This window comes from Rhinolophus sinicus, linkage group LG06 (genome assembly GCF_036562045.2).
Source record: "Rhinolophus sinicus isolate RSC01 linkage group LG06, ASM3656204v1, whole genome shotgun sequence".
NCBI lineage: Eukaryota > Metazoa > Chordata > Mammalia > Chiroptera > Rhinolophidae > Rhinolophus > Rhinolophus sinicus.
Genome location: NC_133756.1, coordinates 39,242,096 through 39,258,929, shown reverse-complemented (window position 1 = coordinate 39,258,929; position 16,834 = coordinate 39,242,096). Strand labels below are relative to the sequence as shown.

Below are 16,834 nucleotides of genomic sequence, written 5' to 3'. Positions count from 1 at the left end.
TGCTCCTACCTAGTGCCCTGCAGTACATAGCTTCTCATTTCTCCTGGAACACTTTCCCTCTCAATTTTCCCTTTGCTTATCCCTTTTTGCCTTTCAGAATCAGTTGAATTTTCTATTAAAAATCTTTAGTGTATACTCAATATAGTTGCTAGACTCATTATCATTTTACCCTGACTGATTTTTATTGGAGCACTTATTCCCGTTTGATATTTTCCTGTGTATGAGTTTATCTGCCTTCTCCCACTAGAAGTTCCTTGAGACCTGGGATCATGCCTGTCATAGTGCCTCATCTCCTGTATCTACAAAAGTACCTTGCACATGTTCAGTGCAATATACACACTTTTCACATATATTTGTTATTTGATTGCTATGATTAGCAAAGAAAACATTTTTTCTACTTTTTTAATAGAAACCAAATAATTCACAAACAAAGAAAAGTAAAATTTTGAGGAAAACAATTAAGAACTGGAGGGAGTTTAAGAAATTTCATAGTTGTAATTACTGAAGTTCATTTGAATTTTCAAGCTACTAAAATATGAATGGGTGGATGGAAAGATGGATATATAGATGAGTTAAGAGATGGATAAGTCAAAATGATTCTAGGAAGCTAAAAGCTATTAAGTTGTTCATTGAGATCATATGTAATTTTAAGTAGCTGCCATTGGGGGAAATTGGTGTCTATTACATTACTAAAACATTGAAATTGAGATTTTGAGATCTGAGACTGGATAAATGCTCACAGAGTCTTAGACATATTAAGTACAATATCCAAAAAGAAATTAAAATAGAAGAGTCATTAACATATCAGGATGAATTATAATTGAAATGAAATAGAAATTAATAATTTAGGAATGAGAAAAAGAGAAAAATGAACTTTAATATGACCGCAAGTAGCAATTATAAATCCTAAATATCTGTTTTAGATATCTCATAGAAATTGAATCATGTTGTATTTGCCTTTCTGTGATTGGCTTATTTCACTTAGCATAATGTCCTGAAGGCTCATTTATGTTGTCACATATCACAGAATTTCCTCCTTTTTTTAAGGCTGAATATATTCCACTATATGTATACGTCATATTTTCATTATTCATTCATCTGTTGATGGAAATTTAAGTTGTTTCCAAACTTTGGGTATTGCAAATAGTGCTGCAGTGAGCATAGGAGTGCTGATATCTCTTTAAGATCCTGATTTCAATTCTTTTTGATAAATACCAACATGGGGTTGCTGGATTATATGATATTTCTATTTTTAATTTTTTGAGGAACCTCCATACTGTTTTCCATAATGTCTGCACCATTTTGCATTTCCACCAACAGTGCACAAGGGTTCCAGTCTCTCCACATCCTTACAAACACATGTGATATTTGTTTTTTGTTTTTTGTTTTTTGTTTTTTTCATAATAGCCATCTGGACAGCTGTGAGGTAGTATCTCATTGTGGTTTTGACTGCATTTCCCTGATGATTAGTTGAACATTTTTTCATATATCTGTTGGCCATTTGTATGTCTTCTTTGGACAAATATTTATTCAAGTCTTTAGTCTATTATTTAAAATTTTTGGAATATTAGGTTTCTAGCATTGACTTGTAGGAGTTTCTTATATATTTTGGAAATTAACCCCTTATCAGATTTTTGTGGTTTGCAAATATTTTCTCCCATTTTGTGGGTGGCCTTTTTACTCTGTTGATTGTTTGCTTGGCTGTGCAGAAGCTTTTTAGTTTGATGTGATCCCACTTGTCTATTTTTGCTTTTGTTGCCTTTTTTTTTGGTGTCATATCCATGAAATTGTTGTCAAACCTAAAGTCATGAAGCTTCCCCCCTGTATTTTTTTCTAAGAGTTTTACAATTTCAGGTCTTACATTTATGCCCTTAATTAATTGCGTGTGTGTGTGTGTGTGTGTGTGTGTGTGTGTGTGTGTGTGTGTGTAATGTGAAATAAGGTTCCAATTTCATTCTTTTGCATGTGGATATACAATTTTCCCATCACCATTTGTTGAAGAGACTATTCTTTCCCTGTTGTTTGTTCTTGGCACCCAAAGATCAGTTTACTGTATACATATGGATTTATTTCTGGGCCCTCTATTCTTTTTCATTGGTCTATATGGCTCTCTTTATGACAATACTGTACTGCTTTAATTACTGTAGCTTTATAATATATTTTGAAATCAAGGAGTGTGTGTGTCCTCTAGCTTTATTTTTTCTCGAGATTAATTTGTCTACTTGTTGTCTTTTATGGTTTCACATGAATTGCTTTATTTTTTTCTATTGCTATAAAAAATGTCATCAGGATTTTGATAGGGATTGCATAGAATTGCGTAGACTGCTTTGGGTACTATGGATAATTTAACAGGATTGATTATTTCAATCCATGAACACAAGATATATTTCTATTTGTGTCTTCTTCATTTTCTTTCATCAATGTCTTAATGTTTTCAGTATAAAGATCTCTCACTTGCATGGTTAAATTTATTTCTAAGAATTGCATTGTTTTGGTACTATTTATTGTAAAGAGATTGTTTTCTTAATTTCTTTTTCAGATAGTCTGTTGTTACTGTATAGAAATACAACTTTTTTTTGTATGTTGATTTTGTGACCTGCAACTTTATTGCATTTATTAGTTCTAACCGTTTTGGGACTAGTCATTAGAATTTTCTAGGTATAAGATCATGTCTTCTGCAAACAGGAACAATTTTACTTTTTCCTTTCTAATTTGGATGGCTTTTACTTCTTTTTGTTGACTAATTACTCTGGGTAGGATTTTGTTGATCAGGTGTGCCATCCTTGCTTTTTTCCTGATATTAGAGGAAACGTTCTCAGTTTTTTAGTATTGAGTATCATATTAGCTTTGGCAATTCATCACCAGTGGATATCTTCCTTTCAATAAATGCTAAAGGGAATTCTTTAGTTGAAAGAGATAATTATGCTAAGTGAAATAAGTCAGAGAGAAAAAGTCATGAACCATGTGACTTCACTGGTATGTGGGATATAAAACTGAAAACAAAGGAACGAGACAAACAAACAAATAAAAACTCATAGATGCAGACAACAGTTTAGTGGTTACCAGACAGTAAGGGGGAGAGGGGTGGTAGATGAGGGTAAAAGGGATCAAATATACGTTGATGGAAGGAGAACTGACTCTGGATGGTGAACACACAATGTGATATATAGATGATGTATTACAGAATTGTACACTTGAAACCTATATAGTTTTACTAACCATTGTAACCCCAACAAATTTAATAATTAATAAAAAAGAATGCTGAACTGCAACATGATAGACTACGTGCTTTAAAAAAAAAATACTGTTAGACATTTTAAGGCACTAAGACAGAGACCTATTAAGAGGTTTTTTATGCTTTTTTGTTATTTGCCAAAACAATATTAAACACTTCATTATTTTGTATTTATGAACACTCTTCAATCCTCTGCTTAAGAAACATACTAAGTGATAGAACTAGGATTCAAACCCAGCCAACCTGTCTCCAAATTTTACCAATATGCAGGGGATATTGATCTCAAGCAAAAGATTCACTCTTCCAATTGTTTACTCATACATCCAACAAATATACTTAGTGGCATCTACTATTTAACTCCACTACCTACTCACCGCTGCAAAACAACAAGAAAAAAACAAAAACCCAAAAAACATAACTACTTTCTGCAAAATACTAGGCTTGATGCTAGGAATGGAGGATAAAAGAAAACTTAGATAAGCTCTTTAGATCTTATATCTAGCTTGCTACTATGGCTAAGAATTACTACATATAGTTTTAGTATATATGGAATGTGACAAATTCTATAAGGAAGGGATTGATATGAGAGTTTATATATATATGTATGTGTACATATGTATATATACACATACATATATACATATATACATACATATATATGTATAAATATATGCATTTCTGTTTAAAGAATAAATACAAGATGAAAAGTGAAAAGATGTTGAAGAATGGGTAGAATGTGAACATATGTAGATAGACAAAACAACATTCTGGACAAAACATATAATCACACAAGCAAAGGCCCAAATATAGGAAGGTGTGATATATGTATAGGGATAAAAATGAAACTCTTTCCCTGTAATATAGGATCTAAGCTTAAAGGTGAAGCTATCCTTCATCTGATGGGTAGAAACCATGAAGGTTTTCTCTTCCTTTTTTTGGGTGGAAGGTATGACGTGATTAGAATCCTGTTTTAGGAAGATAAATCTTATAGCAATGAGTGATGTTTTGAAGCAGAGATTCTAGAAGCAGAGAAGGAAACTGAGGAGATTCTTCAAAAAGTGCTAATGTTACTGTGTTCAACCAATAAACCAGAGACATCGCAATCATCAGTCAGAAAAGTATCCACAAAAAAGATACTGTTTTTGTCTTCAGAGCCTCCAGTTTCACTGAAAAGTCAATACTTATTTACATTGCACTATCAAGAAGTATATATATATATATATATATATATATATATATTTATAGCAAGAAAAAAAATATAATTGGTCTTTTTACCCAGTTCTGGCACAGAGCCCCTAAAATCATTGGAATTTTTTTGAGTGATGAGAGAAGAGAAACAAAGATGCCTTTTGTTATGTTAGTGAGAAAACTATGGGCCATGCCTAAGGATGAGAGCTCATTGCCAGGAGACCTGAACTTGTGATTAGAGGGTTGGAGATTTTAGTCTCTCCCCTGACCTCTGGGGAGGGGAGAGCTGCTAGAGATTGAGTTCAATTGCCAGTGACCAGTGATTTAATTAATCATACTGATGTAATTAAGCCTCCATAAAAACCCAAAAGGACTGGGTTCAGAGAGCTTCCATGTTGGTGAACACATGGATATTTTGGGGAGAGTGGTACACTTGGAGAGAGAGCATGGAAGCTTTTCACCCTTTCCCCATACCTTGCCCTGTGCTGCTCTTCTATGTGGCTGTTACTGAGTTATATCATTTTATAATAAATCAGCAATCGAGTAAGTAAAATGTCTCTCTGAGTTCTGTGAGCCACTCTAGCAAAGTACTTGAAACCAAGGAGGGTGTTGGTGGAACCTCCAATCTATAGCTGATTGGTTGGAAGCACAGGTAATAACCTGGACTTGCAGTTGGTGTCTGAAGCCGGGGTGAACAGTTTTGTAGGACTGAACCCTTAACCTGTGGGATCTGACCCTATCTCTATGTAGTAAAGGGGTCAAATTTATGGTGACGGAAGGAGAACTGATTCTGGGTGTTGAGCACACAAAATGATATACAGATGATGTATTATAGAAATGCACACTTGAAAGCTATGTAATTTTACTAACAATTTTCACCCCTATAAATTTAAATAAACAAACAAACAAATAAATAAATAAATAAGATAGAGTAAGAATTGAGTTGAATTGTAGGACATCCAGCTGGTGTCAGAGCATTGCATGGTGGTGTGGGAAAACCCTCTCACCCCCACACAAATTGGAATTGGTGACGAAAACTTTTAGTAACTTATTAGTGTTGTGTTTTCTATCCCTGATCTTTTATTCTTATCCGGCTGTCCCATGACAAACTTTACACATAAAATCAAATTACACAAAACAGTGTTGTTTCTTGGTAATTGCCCAAGACCACACCCTATTTACTCTAGACCTGAAATTCTGGCTTTTGTCCTTATGAGTCTCTAGTGCCTTGCTTTGGACCCAAACTCTTAATATTTATGGACACTTTGTGTATCCTGGTGGGTTACCTTTTTTACTTGCTAGATTTGATTTTTTGCTTAGCTCTAGACACTTCTTTCCTTACAATGTTGACAGTCCTGTGGCCTCTCGTGAAAATCATGCCTAGGATGTTCACTAGAGGCCATAGGAATATCAACAATCAGAAATTCTATTTTCTTCTACTGCCTGCCTGGACCACAGGCCCTGACCTTCTTCATGGCTACCTTAACTTCCATAAAACATCCACCATCAAATTTGGCATTTTGACATATAAAGACTTTAAGAAAATCATCTATTAGAAAAGATAAAATATCTGTACACTAGAGATAGCAGGTATGTAAGTTTAATTGATAGAGGGAATCAGTCAAACATGGGAAACATGTTTTCCTAAGATTCATGAGTATAATTTTTTAACCTGTATTTGCCGCCTGATCCTAAATTCATCAATAGGCTTGTCAGAAAATAAATATATGAATAACAATGTGATTCCAGTTATTATTAGGTTGGCTGTGATAACAAATAGACACAGAAATATATATTGATTCAAACATAATTGACATTTATTTCTGGGTTCCATTAAGAGTCTGAGTTAGATAATCCTTATCAGTGAGTAGTTTTCAAGGAGTGATTTAGGGAATCAGAGTCCTCCCACCTTGTGTATCTACCGTCTTGCAGGGCCTTGTCCTCATCTCTGTGCAGTGGGTCAAAAGAAGAAAGAATGTACAGAAGGGGCACATTTTTTTCTTAATAGCCTTAGACCAGAAATGACACATATCACTCCTGCCCACACTCTCTTGGAGAGGACTTAATTTCACGGCCATACATAATAGCAAAGGAGGCTAAGAAATTTGATTTCTTTGTGTATCCAATGAAAGGAAAGACAATGATGGCAGCTATTAGTTTCCACCAGAGTTAAGCAAGGTAAAAGATTGCAAAGAACTTTGCAAATATAATAACTATATGTAAAAATAATATGTATAATTAAGTATAAGATAATTTACTGCTATTGAATCAGTGCAAGTTGAATAATTGAGAATATAATGGAGGAAATATAGGACTCAGTGTATTTTTGTATTAAAATGTTTCAATATTGATTTTTCTTTCCCAAGTCACTATTGAATAAAAAATTTAAAAGGAACATCAGTTGGGGAAAATGCTTCTCAATATAAGTAAATAATGGGTTCTTTGAACTTTATTAATGTAGCTTTCAAAACAAATGAGACAGAAAATAAACTGTGCTTAACACTTATATAATGTATTATATTTGTCTGCTGTGTGATGTAGGTCAGAAGTCTGAAATTGAGGATGAAGAATTGGATGCCAGGTTTAGGATATCAGCGTTCAAACTACCTATACGTACTTCCGATTCAGTATCGAAAGACAAAGAACAAGATTCTTTTCCTACATATGCCCAGCCATTTTTTAACACTCATCAAAAACCAATACTTGAAAACAAAGACATGGCATTAGAGAAGAAAGTCAGAAGAGAGTTTTTGATGACACACAGAACTGGTATAAATCTCCAAACACTTCGTGATATTGACAAATTTTACTCAGAACAAAAGATACAAGAAAGCCATGAAAAAAAAGTAATGGCTATCACCATAGCAAAAGTTGCCGAAGAAAGAGCTGGTTTAACTGTTCAGGAAACTTTAAATAAGAAAAAATATGCTGCACAAAGACGAATGGCAAAAGATAAGGAGGCAATTCAGAATGGTTTGCAACAACTGTGGCAGGACAGATTAAACTACCTTGAACAAGTTAGAATGAGGAGAGCTTTGTTTTTAGAAGAAAAAAACCAAAAGGCTAAAGACCGTTTATTAATTCAAAACTTAAATAATGAGCGTACTATTTTGACCAGAGGAATAATTAAATTTGACAGATTGAAGAATAATGAGGCTATCTTAAAAGAGAAACATCAGATTGTTCGGCAAAAACTAGAACAGGAAAAGTATCAAAAGGATTTACTTAAATACATGAAGGATTTTAGGTAGGTACAATTTTGATATAATATAAGCTTTAAAGTCAATTTCATGTGAATATTGCATATTAAATGTCGAGATCTAATAAACAGTACGTTATAACAGTATCACTTCTCTTATACTAATTCATACTCAGAATTTCTCTAAGAATCCACATTAGCTTTCCAACTGTGACCTCCATCTTCACTTTCCATCCTTTCTTCAGCCATATCTGTTCTACAGCCTACAAACTTCAACTATCTTCTTTTTTTAATTAAAGTTCATTAGGGTGACAATGGTTAGTAAAATTACATAGGTGTCAAATGTACAAATCTGTAATACATCATCTATACAAGTATATCACATTGTGTGTGAGGTATACCCAAAAAATCTGGACACATTTATCCATAAAGATATATGTGTTCCAATGTTCGTTGACACTTTATTTACGGTGGCCAAGACATGGAAACAACCAAAGTGTCCTTCAATAGATGATTGGATAAAGAAGATGTGATATATATACGCAATGGAATACTACTCTGTCAGCTATCGTTTAAAATTAAGTTCTGATCATGTCATTTCCTACTTAAATATGTTGATACATGGCAGTTGCCTACAAAATAAACTCGAATCTCTTTTGAGTGGCAATGCAGACCTCATGCTCTGTTCCCATCTATGTAGATTCATCTCACTAAATGTTATGCTGTAGTCTCCTCCCTCTTCCCCTAGCCTCACTCTTTGATCCAGACTAAATTATTCACCACTCCATACCCAACTTTTGACTTTCTGATCCCCATGATCATACTGATACTATGCCCTTTTTTCTCAAATATACACTCCAAAACGGTACTACAAGCCCAGTGTTACTGTTGTCTACATAACACAAGCCTCTATGTGACTATGCAAATTCTGCTTTGAAGTGTTCAAATTGGTGGGGGGTGGGTAGTGCCCACATATGAAGAAAAGGTTCTCTTTTCTCCAGGAAGACGCATCACTAGTAGCAGATGCTTGGCCGAGTGTGACTGTGTTTTACCCCATTTGCCCCCATCGTGTAGTGCATGAACTTTACAACCACTGACAAAATACATCCTTTTATTATCCACCAAGTGAAATGATACATTCACTACCAGTCTCTCCCCAACTGCTTTTCCATTCTGTTAGTCCTTTTCATTTGGTTTTGCTCCCATAGCAAATTTAACATATCTCAATTGTAATAGTTATTATAAGAGAGCCTACAGCATGTTAGCTTGTGAAGTCCTTTATAAGATAATTTGGTCTGTCTTTCGATTTCAGTGCCTACTACAGTACTTAGTTTCCAAAATCTATTCAATAATTTAAATAATTATTGACTAATTAAAGAAAATGAGTAAAAATCCCAGGTTTTTAAAATTAGGAATGGTTATACATAAGTCCATTTGGGTCAATATAATAGCCTCTGGTACAACCCAAGTGTTCTTTATATATTTGTGCTCAATACTTAAGCCATTGTAATAAAAAACAATGCATTTTTCCCTAAATGTTTGTATAGTGAAGATAATAAAAATTATTAACTGTATACTAAAAATATAATTAACCAAGCTACAAGTATAGCTTCACTAGTCATTAGAATAGGTGTCTATCTTAAAACAAATGCTCATTTCATAATAATAAATTTGTCCTGCACATTCTTTTTCTGTTTCTTTGTGATCACTGGCATCTGTACTAAGGGATACTTACCTGAAATTCAAATCATTCAAATAGTAATTCACTTCCAGCTATTTAACATGCCAGTTGATGTGGGGACATAAAGATTCTTTGGCCCCCAAAACTGAAAATCTAGGTGGAGAGAAATCATTAGGCAATAAATCTTCTAGAATGAAATAATAATATAAGAAATAACATAAGAACTATCAAGGTAAAGAATTAAGATTTAAATAAATAGATGAGAGAAATCTAGGCTACCTTCAAAGCAAAAGCTTAACATCAAAGTGATTATTAATTTCAGTTCTCCTCCCTACCCTCATATAAAAATTAATAAAATATTCTTGCTCCTCTAAGAACTCACAGCTGAGTGACAAATCTAAGTATATATTTGAATTATTACAAAAAGTAAAGTAGGAAAATTACAATTGTTGATTAGAATTTGGAAAAGCAGAGATATGAGGGGAAAGCATTTTTGGCAGAGAGGATGAGCAAAATAGGAAAGTTCAGGATAGGTAGCGCAGAGGAGAGGAAGGAGGTAGTGAATGTCACTCTACCTATAGCACAAGGTTTATGAAGAATAGTTGAAGGTCAATTGCTTAAGAAATATTAAATTGGATTAGAAAGGGCCTCTGCACCTCAGCGGACAGTCTCATTGTGAAGACCATTAGAAATCCTACTGGAAAAAAAATCATTGCATTTTAAACATGTATTTTACCACAGAACCTTCTTTTTGAGAAATATATCCGCGTCTATGAGTTTTTGTTTAGTTGCTTGTTTGTCTTGTGCCTTTGTTACTTTGTTACTAGTTCTATATCCCACATATCAGTGAAGTCATATGGTTCTCAACTTTTTCTGTCTGACTTATTTTGCTTAGCATAATAATCTCAAGATCCATCCATGTTGTCGGAAATGGCGCTATTTCATCTTTAGTTATGGCCGAGTAATATTCAGTTGTATATATGTACCACATCTTTATCCAATCATCTATCGAAGGACACTTTGGTTGTTTCCATGTCTTGGCCACCATAAATAAAGCTGCAATGAATATCGGAGCACATGTATCTTCACGGATAAATGTTTTCATATTTTTTTGGGTGTATATCCAAGAGAGGGATTGCTGGGTCATATGGTAATTCTATTCTTAAATTTTTGAGTTGGTTACTACAGGGTAAGGGGGGAGAGAGGTGGTAGAAGAGGGTAAAAGGGATCAAATATATGGTGATGGAAGGAGAACTGACTCTGGGTGGTGAACAGACAATGTGATATATAGATGATGTATTACAGAATTGTACATTTGAAACCTATATAATTTTACTAACCATTGTCATTAATTAAATATTAGATAAAAAAAAAATATCGTAGAACAGTAATCTTCACAACGTACTTTGGACAAAGCTGCCTCAAACGCAAAAATTTTTAAATTGTTCCATGAAGATATTCGTATTTTAAACTTAAGTGAGAGGTTTCTGAAAATTAGATTGATTCAAAATATTTTAACCTACGTTTAGTAAATTTAAATTTTATTTGCTGTGAAAGGAGTTTTTAAAGGTCCAATTAACATGTAACATATTAGTTTCAGTTGTACAACATAATGTTTTGATATTTGTATATGTTGCAAAATGATCACCACATTAAGTCTAGCTAACATCCATAACAATACATTTATACATGTTTTTCTTGTGATGAGAACTTCTAAGATTTATTCTTTATGTAACTTTCAAATTTGCAGTACAGTATTATTAAATATAGTCACCATGTTGTACATTATATTCTTATGACTTATTTATAAACTGAAAGTTTGTAACTTTCGACCCCTCCTTTACCTATTTCACCCACTCCCTGCCCCCACATCTCTGGTAACCACCAATCTGTTCTACATCTATGAGCTGTTTTTTATTTTAATTTGTTTGTTTTAGAGTCCGCATATAAGTGAGATCATACGGTATTTGTCTTTCTCTGACTTATTTCACTTTGCATATCTCTGTGAGGTGCCGTCCATATTGTTGCAAATGGCAACATTTTTTTCCTTCATATGCCTGAATAATATTCCATGGTGTGTGTATATGTGTGTGTGGAGGGGTTGTGTGTATGTTATATCCCCCCACACATACAAATACACACAACATTTTCCTTACAGATGATATTTTAAGAACATAAAACCATGACTCATATAAATATAAAATGAACATGGAGAATATTTTATTTTACTTATTAATTAATGAAGGTACTAGTAAGACATTACAGCTGTTCAGATGAGATTCTAAGAGCATCTATATAAATAGGCAATCAGGAATGTCAAAATAAATTTAGTCATTGTCCATCTGCAATAATCAATTTTAACTACATTGGAGAAAATTCATTTACATTTCTACAGACAAGAATCATGTGCATTACTCATAGTTTTATTCAACTTACAGGGTTGTAAAATAGCTCAAAGATATTGAAATACACAGATAACTCTGAAGGGTACACTAAACAAGACCCCCAGTATTTTCTTTTTTACCCTTTTGAAGTATTTCACATTATTAAATTTTTTTTCTGATATTACATTCAAGCTTAACAGGCACAGTTTTATCCTGGTGATATTTTAGGTGGCAAATGCATACATACATTTAAGACTTGTCTAAAACTACTGAGAGATCATTATAGCTGCTTATTTCATTTACATTTTTAAATGCTATCATTTACAAAAAAATAGTTTGTACTAGAAAGGAATATAAAATAAGAATGCATTTGCCTTTTTTTAGTTATAACACATTTTAAAACTATTTACTGAGGTACTTTACATACTATCTTTTTAAGTATGAACATATTTTATGTTTTTCTCCTCCAAAATTTAAAAACATTTTCATTAATGTATACTCTGTGTGTGTGAGAGAGAGATTTTTGGAAATAGTTTTTCTATGACTTACTTTAATACAAAATATTTTGTGAAAGAGAATGAAAGCTAGTCTGGTATATCAAAACCAAATCTAATGCAAATCAATATTAAGAAATTTAATCAGCTTAGTTTTATCATAGCAAATTGAATGTCTGGCCATCATTAATTTGTAGAGGATACAAAGTCAAGTGAGCTTCCTAATGTATCTTAACTAAATTATTTTCTCTTGTAAATTGCTGCAAAGATATTATCTTTGAAAGCACACAGGAATAAGGCAGTGTTCTGGTTATGTCAGTAATATGTCCTAAAGGGCATTACTGAGTTTTATTTATAAATATTTTCAAATAAAGATAAGAGTATCAACACACAAAAGACAGCTGTGACTCAAAAAAAATAAAAAGTCTGTCTAGAGACTAAAGAGGTTTTCAATTATTTTCCTACGGCTTCAAATACTTGACCTAAAAGCATTCTGATGGATCTCCATTACTAGTGAAGTCATTACTGAGAAGGTAGCTCCCTGATCCTGCTATGGAATGAGGAAGAAAGAAGAGGGTTTATAAAACTCTGGATTAGGAAATTGATAAATTACCCACAGAGGTATTTAAGAATTAAGATAAAGACGATGTGGTATATGTACACAATAGAATACTATTGTGCCTTAAGAAAAAAATGAAATAGTGCCATTTGCAACAATATGGATGTATATTGAGATTATTATGCTAAGAAAAATGAGTCACACAGAAAAAGGCAAGAACCATATGATTTCACTGATATGTGGGATACAAAACTGAAAGCCACAAAAGCACAAAACAAACAAACAAAAACTAATAGACATAGACAATAGTTCAGTGGTTACCAGAGGGTAAGGGGGGAGGAGGGTAAACAGGATCAAATATATGGTGATGGAAGGAGAACTGACTCTGGGTAGTGAACATAGAATGTAATATAGAGATGATGTATTACAGTTAAAACCTACGCAACTCTACTAACCATTCTCACCCCAATAAACTTAAAAAAAAAAAAAAAAGAGAGAGAGAGATTTTGAAATGAAAGAACTTATGTATCAGGTAAAAACCGGTCATAAGTCTTCCCAAATATTTTTGTCCGTACTCTGAAAAAGTGATGATACTGCTCAGGGCAGAACAGCAGGGCATCTATTTTGAAGTGGAGTATTAATTAACATGGAAAATCTGGCAAATAAGCAAATACCCAATTACATCATCTACTCCTCTTTATTTTGGTCATCAATTGACTTCCTATTTACTCCCTTTTGACTTCTTTATTCACTATGGTCTTTATATCCTGATTTGTAAAGCTCTTCTCCGTCCAAATTCTACTGTAATTATGGTTTAACTTCCAAATTCTTAACAGCAACCTTTCCAATTGCCTAGCCAAACACTTTTGATCCCAACAATCTTTAAACTCATTTTCATAGACATATAAAAGCCCCTCACATCATTTGGAATTGCTTTACCTCTCAAATTTTAAATTGTTGTATACTTGTTTATGGCTGAAGTCTTCTATCTTTTCAACTCTTTTTTTCCCCTGTATTTTCACCACATGTATTCTTCAAAGATAGGCCTTCCATATTTTTGTTAAGCTGTGTCTAAGTATTTTTTGTTTTTGTTTTTCATGGTATTGTAAATGGAACTTCATTTTTCAATAGTTTGGGTCTTGGTATATTATATAAATACAATAAATCATTGTATTTCTCTTCAATTCCTTTAAATGTGTTTTTTTTTTAACTTTTATATGTGTGGTTTTTTTTTGTTTTTGTTTTACATTTTTGTCCACAGTTTACAATTGTTGTTTGTAGGAGGGCTATTTCAATACCTTTTTTAGACTTAATTAGTACCCTTAACTATATGTGCAAAGTCCCTTTTGCCATAACTTCTACTCTGATACATGTCTACTTTCCAGACATGACTACTCTCCAGAGCTCCAGACTCAACAGTTGTGTCTAATTTTCATTCAATGATTGTTTAATTTCTAGGCATTCCTCTAAACATTTTAAATGTTTTAGGTCATTTGCTTCTTACTAAATCCTATGAGTTGAATTGTCCCTTCTTAAACATGAAGAAAATGTTGCAGATATTGCATAAAATATTTTGTCCAGAAATCACATAATCATTGAGTTGCAGATCTGTGTTTCAAACTAAGCAGAATGGCTCTACCACCTGTACTCTTAGCCATAAGCCATTGCTTCTCTATATTCAACTCCCGAGGCATCACTACTTGGATAACCAGGCCGTTTAAACTCAATATTACCAAAGAAGAACTTCAGTCTGTTTCCCCATCTGGTTATTATTCCTACATTTTCTGTTCTGATGAATGCTACTATTATCTATCCCCAGTGAAAGGAATTATTAAATGCCAGGTACCCCTCTAAAGATTTTAAATATATTAATACATTTAGTCCTTTACTAAACACTATAATTTGGATTATCCCTTTTCTAAAGATGAAGAAACTAAGGTAGAGATAACTTAAATAACTTGTCCAACATCGCAGTCAATCATTCGCAGATTTTGTAGATTTAGGCTTCTTTCACTTCCCAAGTCCAGATTTCTGAGTACCTATAAATACAAATAAAGGACTCCATGATATCATCTAAGTCTGTTTTGCTAGGCTTATCTGCTCCTCTGTTCTCCTTACCAGAACTGTATGACCCAGACAATAAGTGTTGTTATTTCTTGAAGCATGCCAAGCTGTGCTACCCTCTCTGCCTTTATTTTAGCTCTGAAACCTTTCTTGTCTTCTGTCAGCTTGTTCTCCAGATCATGTTTACTAACATGTTTATCATGCTTCACTCTGTCTTGTTACACAGCGCTTTCATTATGGTACTATAATATTACATTTATGTATTTACATACCTTTATTTCTCTTTACTTTCTATAAACTTCTCAAAGTTATAAGGTCCTATGTATATATTTCTAGCACCTAGGGAATGTGCCAAATATTATAATAAAGAACTGTTAATGAACGAGGATGAATGAATGAATTCTTCTAAGATCCATGACATTTTCCAGGTTTGACAGCATAACGTGTTTCACCTTTCTCTATCTTGAATCTGTATAGGTCTCCTAAGGCTGCCATAACAAAATACCACAGACTGGGTGGTTTAAACAACAGAAATTTATTTCCTCACAGTTTGAGAGTCTAGAAGTCCAAGATCAAGGTGTTGCCAGGTTTGGCTTCTCCTGAGGCCTCTCCTTCGCCTGTAGATGGCTGCCTTTTCACTGTGTCCTCACATGGCCTTTGTTTTGTGTGTGCACATCCTTGGTGTTTCTTCATCTTCTTATAAGGACACCACTCATATTGGATTAGGGCCCGCCCATATGATATCATTTAAATTTAATTACCTCTTAAAGGACCTATCTTCAAATACAATCACATTCTAAGGTACTGGGAATTAGGATGTCAACAATATGAATTTGGGCGGTGGGGGGACATAGTTCACTCCAAAACAGACTCCTAGAAGAAGCCTGGATTTAGTGAGGTTAAGTGAAAGTTCTGAAAATCATGGCATAGTCTGGTTTAGATGCTTCTGTGGGAATCTCAGCCAAGGTTTCTGAGGATTCTGTTACAGCCAACAGGAATCTTAGAAATAGTAGCCTAATGTGAATATTATTGAACGTTATAATAAAGTTCTATACAATAAGTGAAATTCTCTCTTTTTTCTCGTTTGTATATGTCTGTTTTGAAGACATCTAATTATCATTAACAATCTGTTTGCTTGTAATAGTTTTAGTAATTTAAAAGTATCTCAATCTATTACTTTTCCTTTTTCCTCTTAGGGCTCAAGAAACATATAAAAGACACAGTGATGAAAAATTTGTTATTGCTATGATGGCCTTTCAAAAAGCTTGTGAAAGATTACAAGATGCGAAAACAAAAGTTGCAATTGTGAAAGCAAATTTAGGTCTTAAAGTTTCCAGTGGAATAATGAAATGAACCAATGCCAAATCACATCCTGTGGTCATCTTGAATGATGGCCATTAGTTTTAGTTAAAGGACTTGGAAATAATACTATAAAAGAGGAAACATTCTATGTCATAAGTTGGATTTTTATATAAATCTTCTTAAAAATATAAAGAGTAATGAAAATGTTTCTTTTATTGATCATAATTTAGCTTAAATCAACTTGACTTGGCACCCCCTAAAGATTCCTTATATATCCTGATGTCCAAGGAACAATTAAAATCAATTTCATTTATTGCAGGAAATATTGCAAAAGGCATTTCTTATACTGTTTCTATCCGAGTGTAGCAATTCATAAGATATTCTCAGTTTCTCTGGCAATCTTAGAATAGTAATTTCTGCCCCACCTGCTGACTTTTATTAAGACACTGTGTACTTAGATTAATTTCATTGCCTGCTTTCATATAATTAATTGTATTTCCTGTTTATTTTGTTGAAATGATTTCTGATTTATTTTTTTCAAAATAAAGTTTTATAATCATTATATCTGTGATTCATGCTCTTGTAAAAAAAAGTCAGAAAATTTAAAATATATAAGATAACTTAAACATTCCTATTAGCTTTCTTGACTATTGTAAGACTGTGTATATTTGGTTTTGATGTATTTGCCTTTTGCATACATGTGAGGGCAAAAAAGAGAGAAAGAGACA

The 16,834-nt window shown here is 33.2% G+C and overlaps 1 protein-coding gene across 1 annotated transcript in view; it reads left to right on the top strand.

Moving 5' to 3' along the window:
- The window catches only part of LRRIQ3 (leucine rich repeats and IQ motif containing 3), a 144,727-nt gene extending 128,570 nt beyond the window's left edge, over window positions 1-16,157 (top strand). The window contains exons 7-8 of the mRNA XM_019743761.2: window positions 6,965-7,670; window positions 16,001-16,157. Of these exons, the coding sequence (XP_019599320.2) occupies window positions 6,965-7,670; window positions 16,001-16,157 (863 nt within the window). The remainder of the gene's footprint in view (window positions 1-6,964; window positions 7,671-16,000) is intronic.
- Window positions 16,158-16,834: the final 677 nt, after the last annotated feature.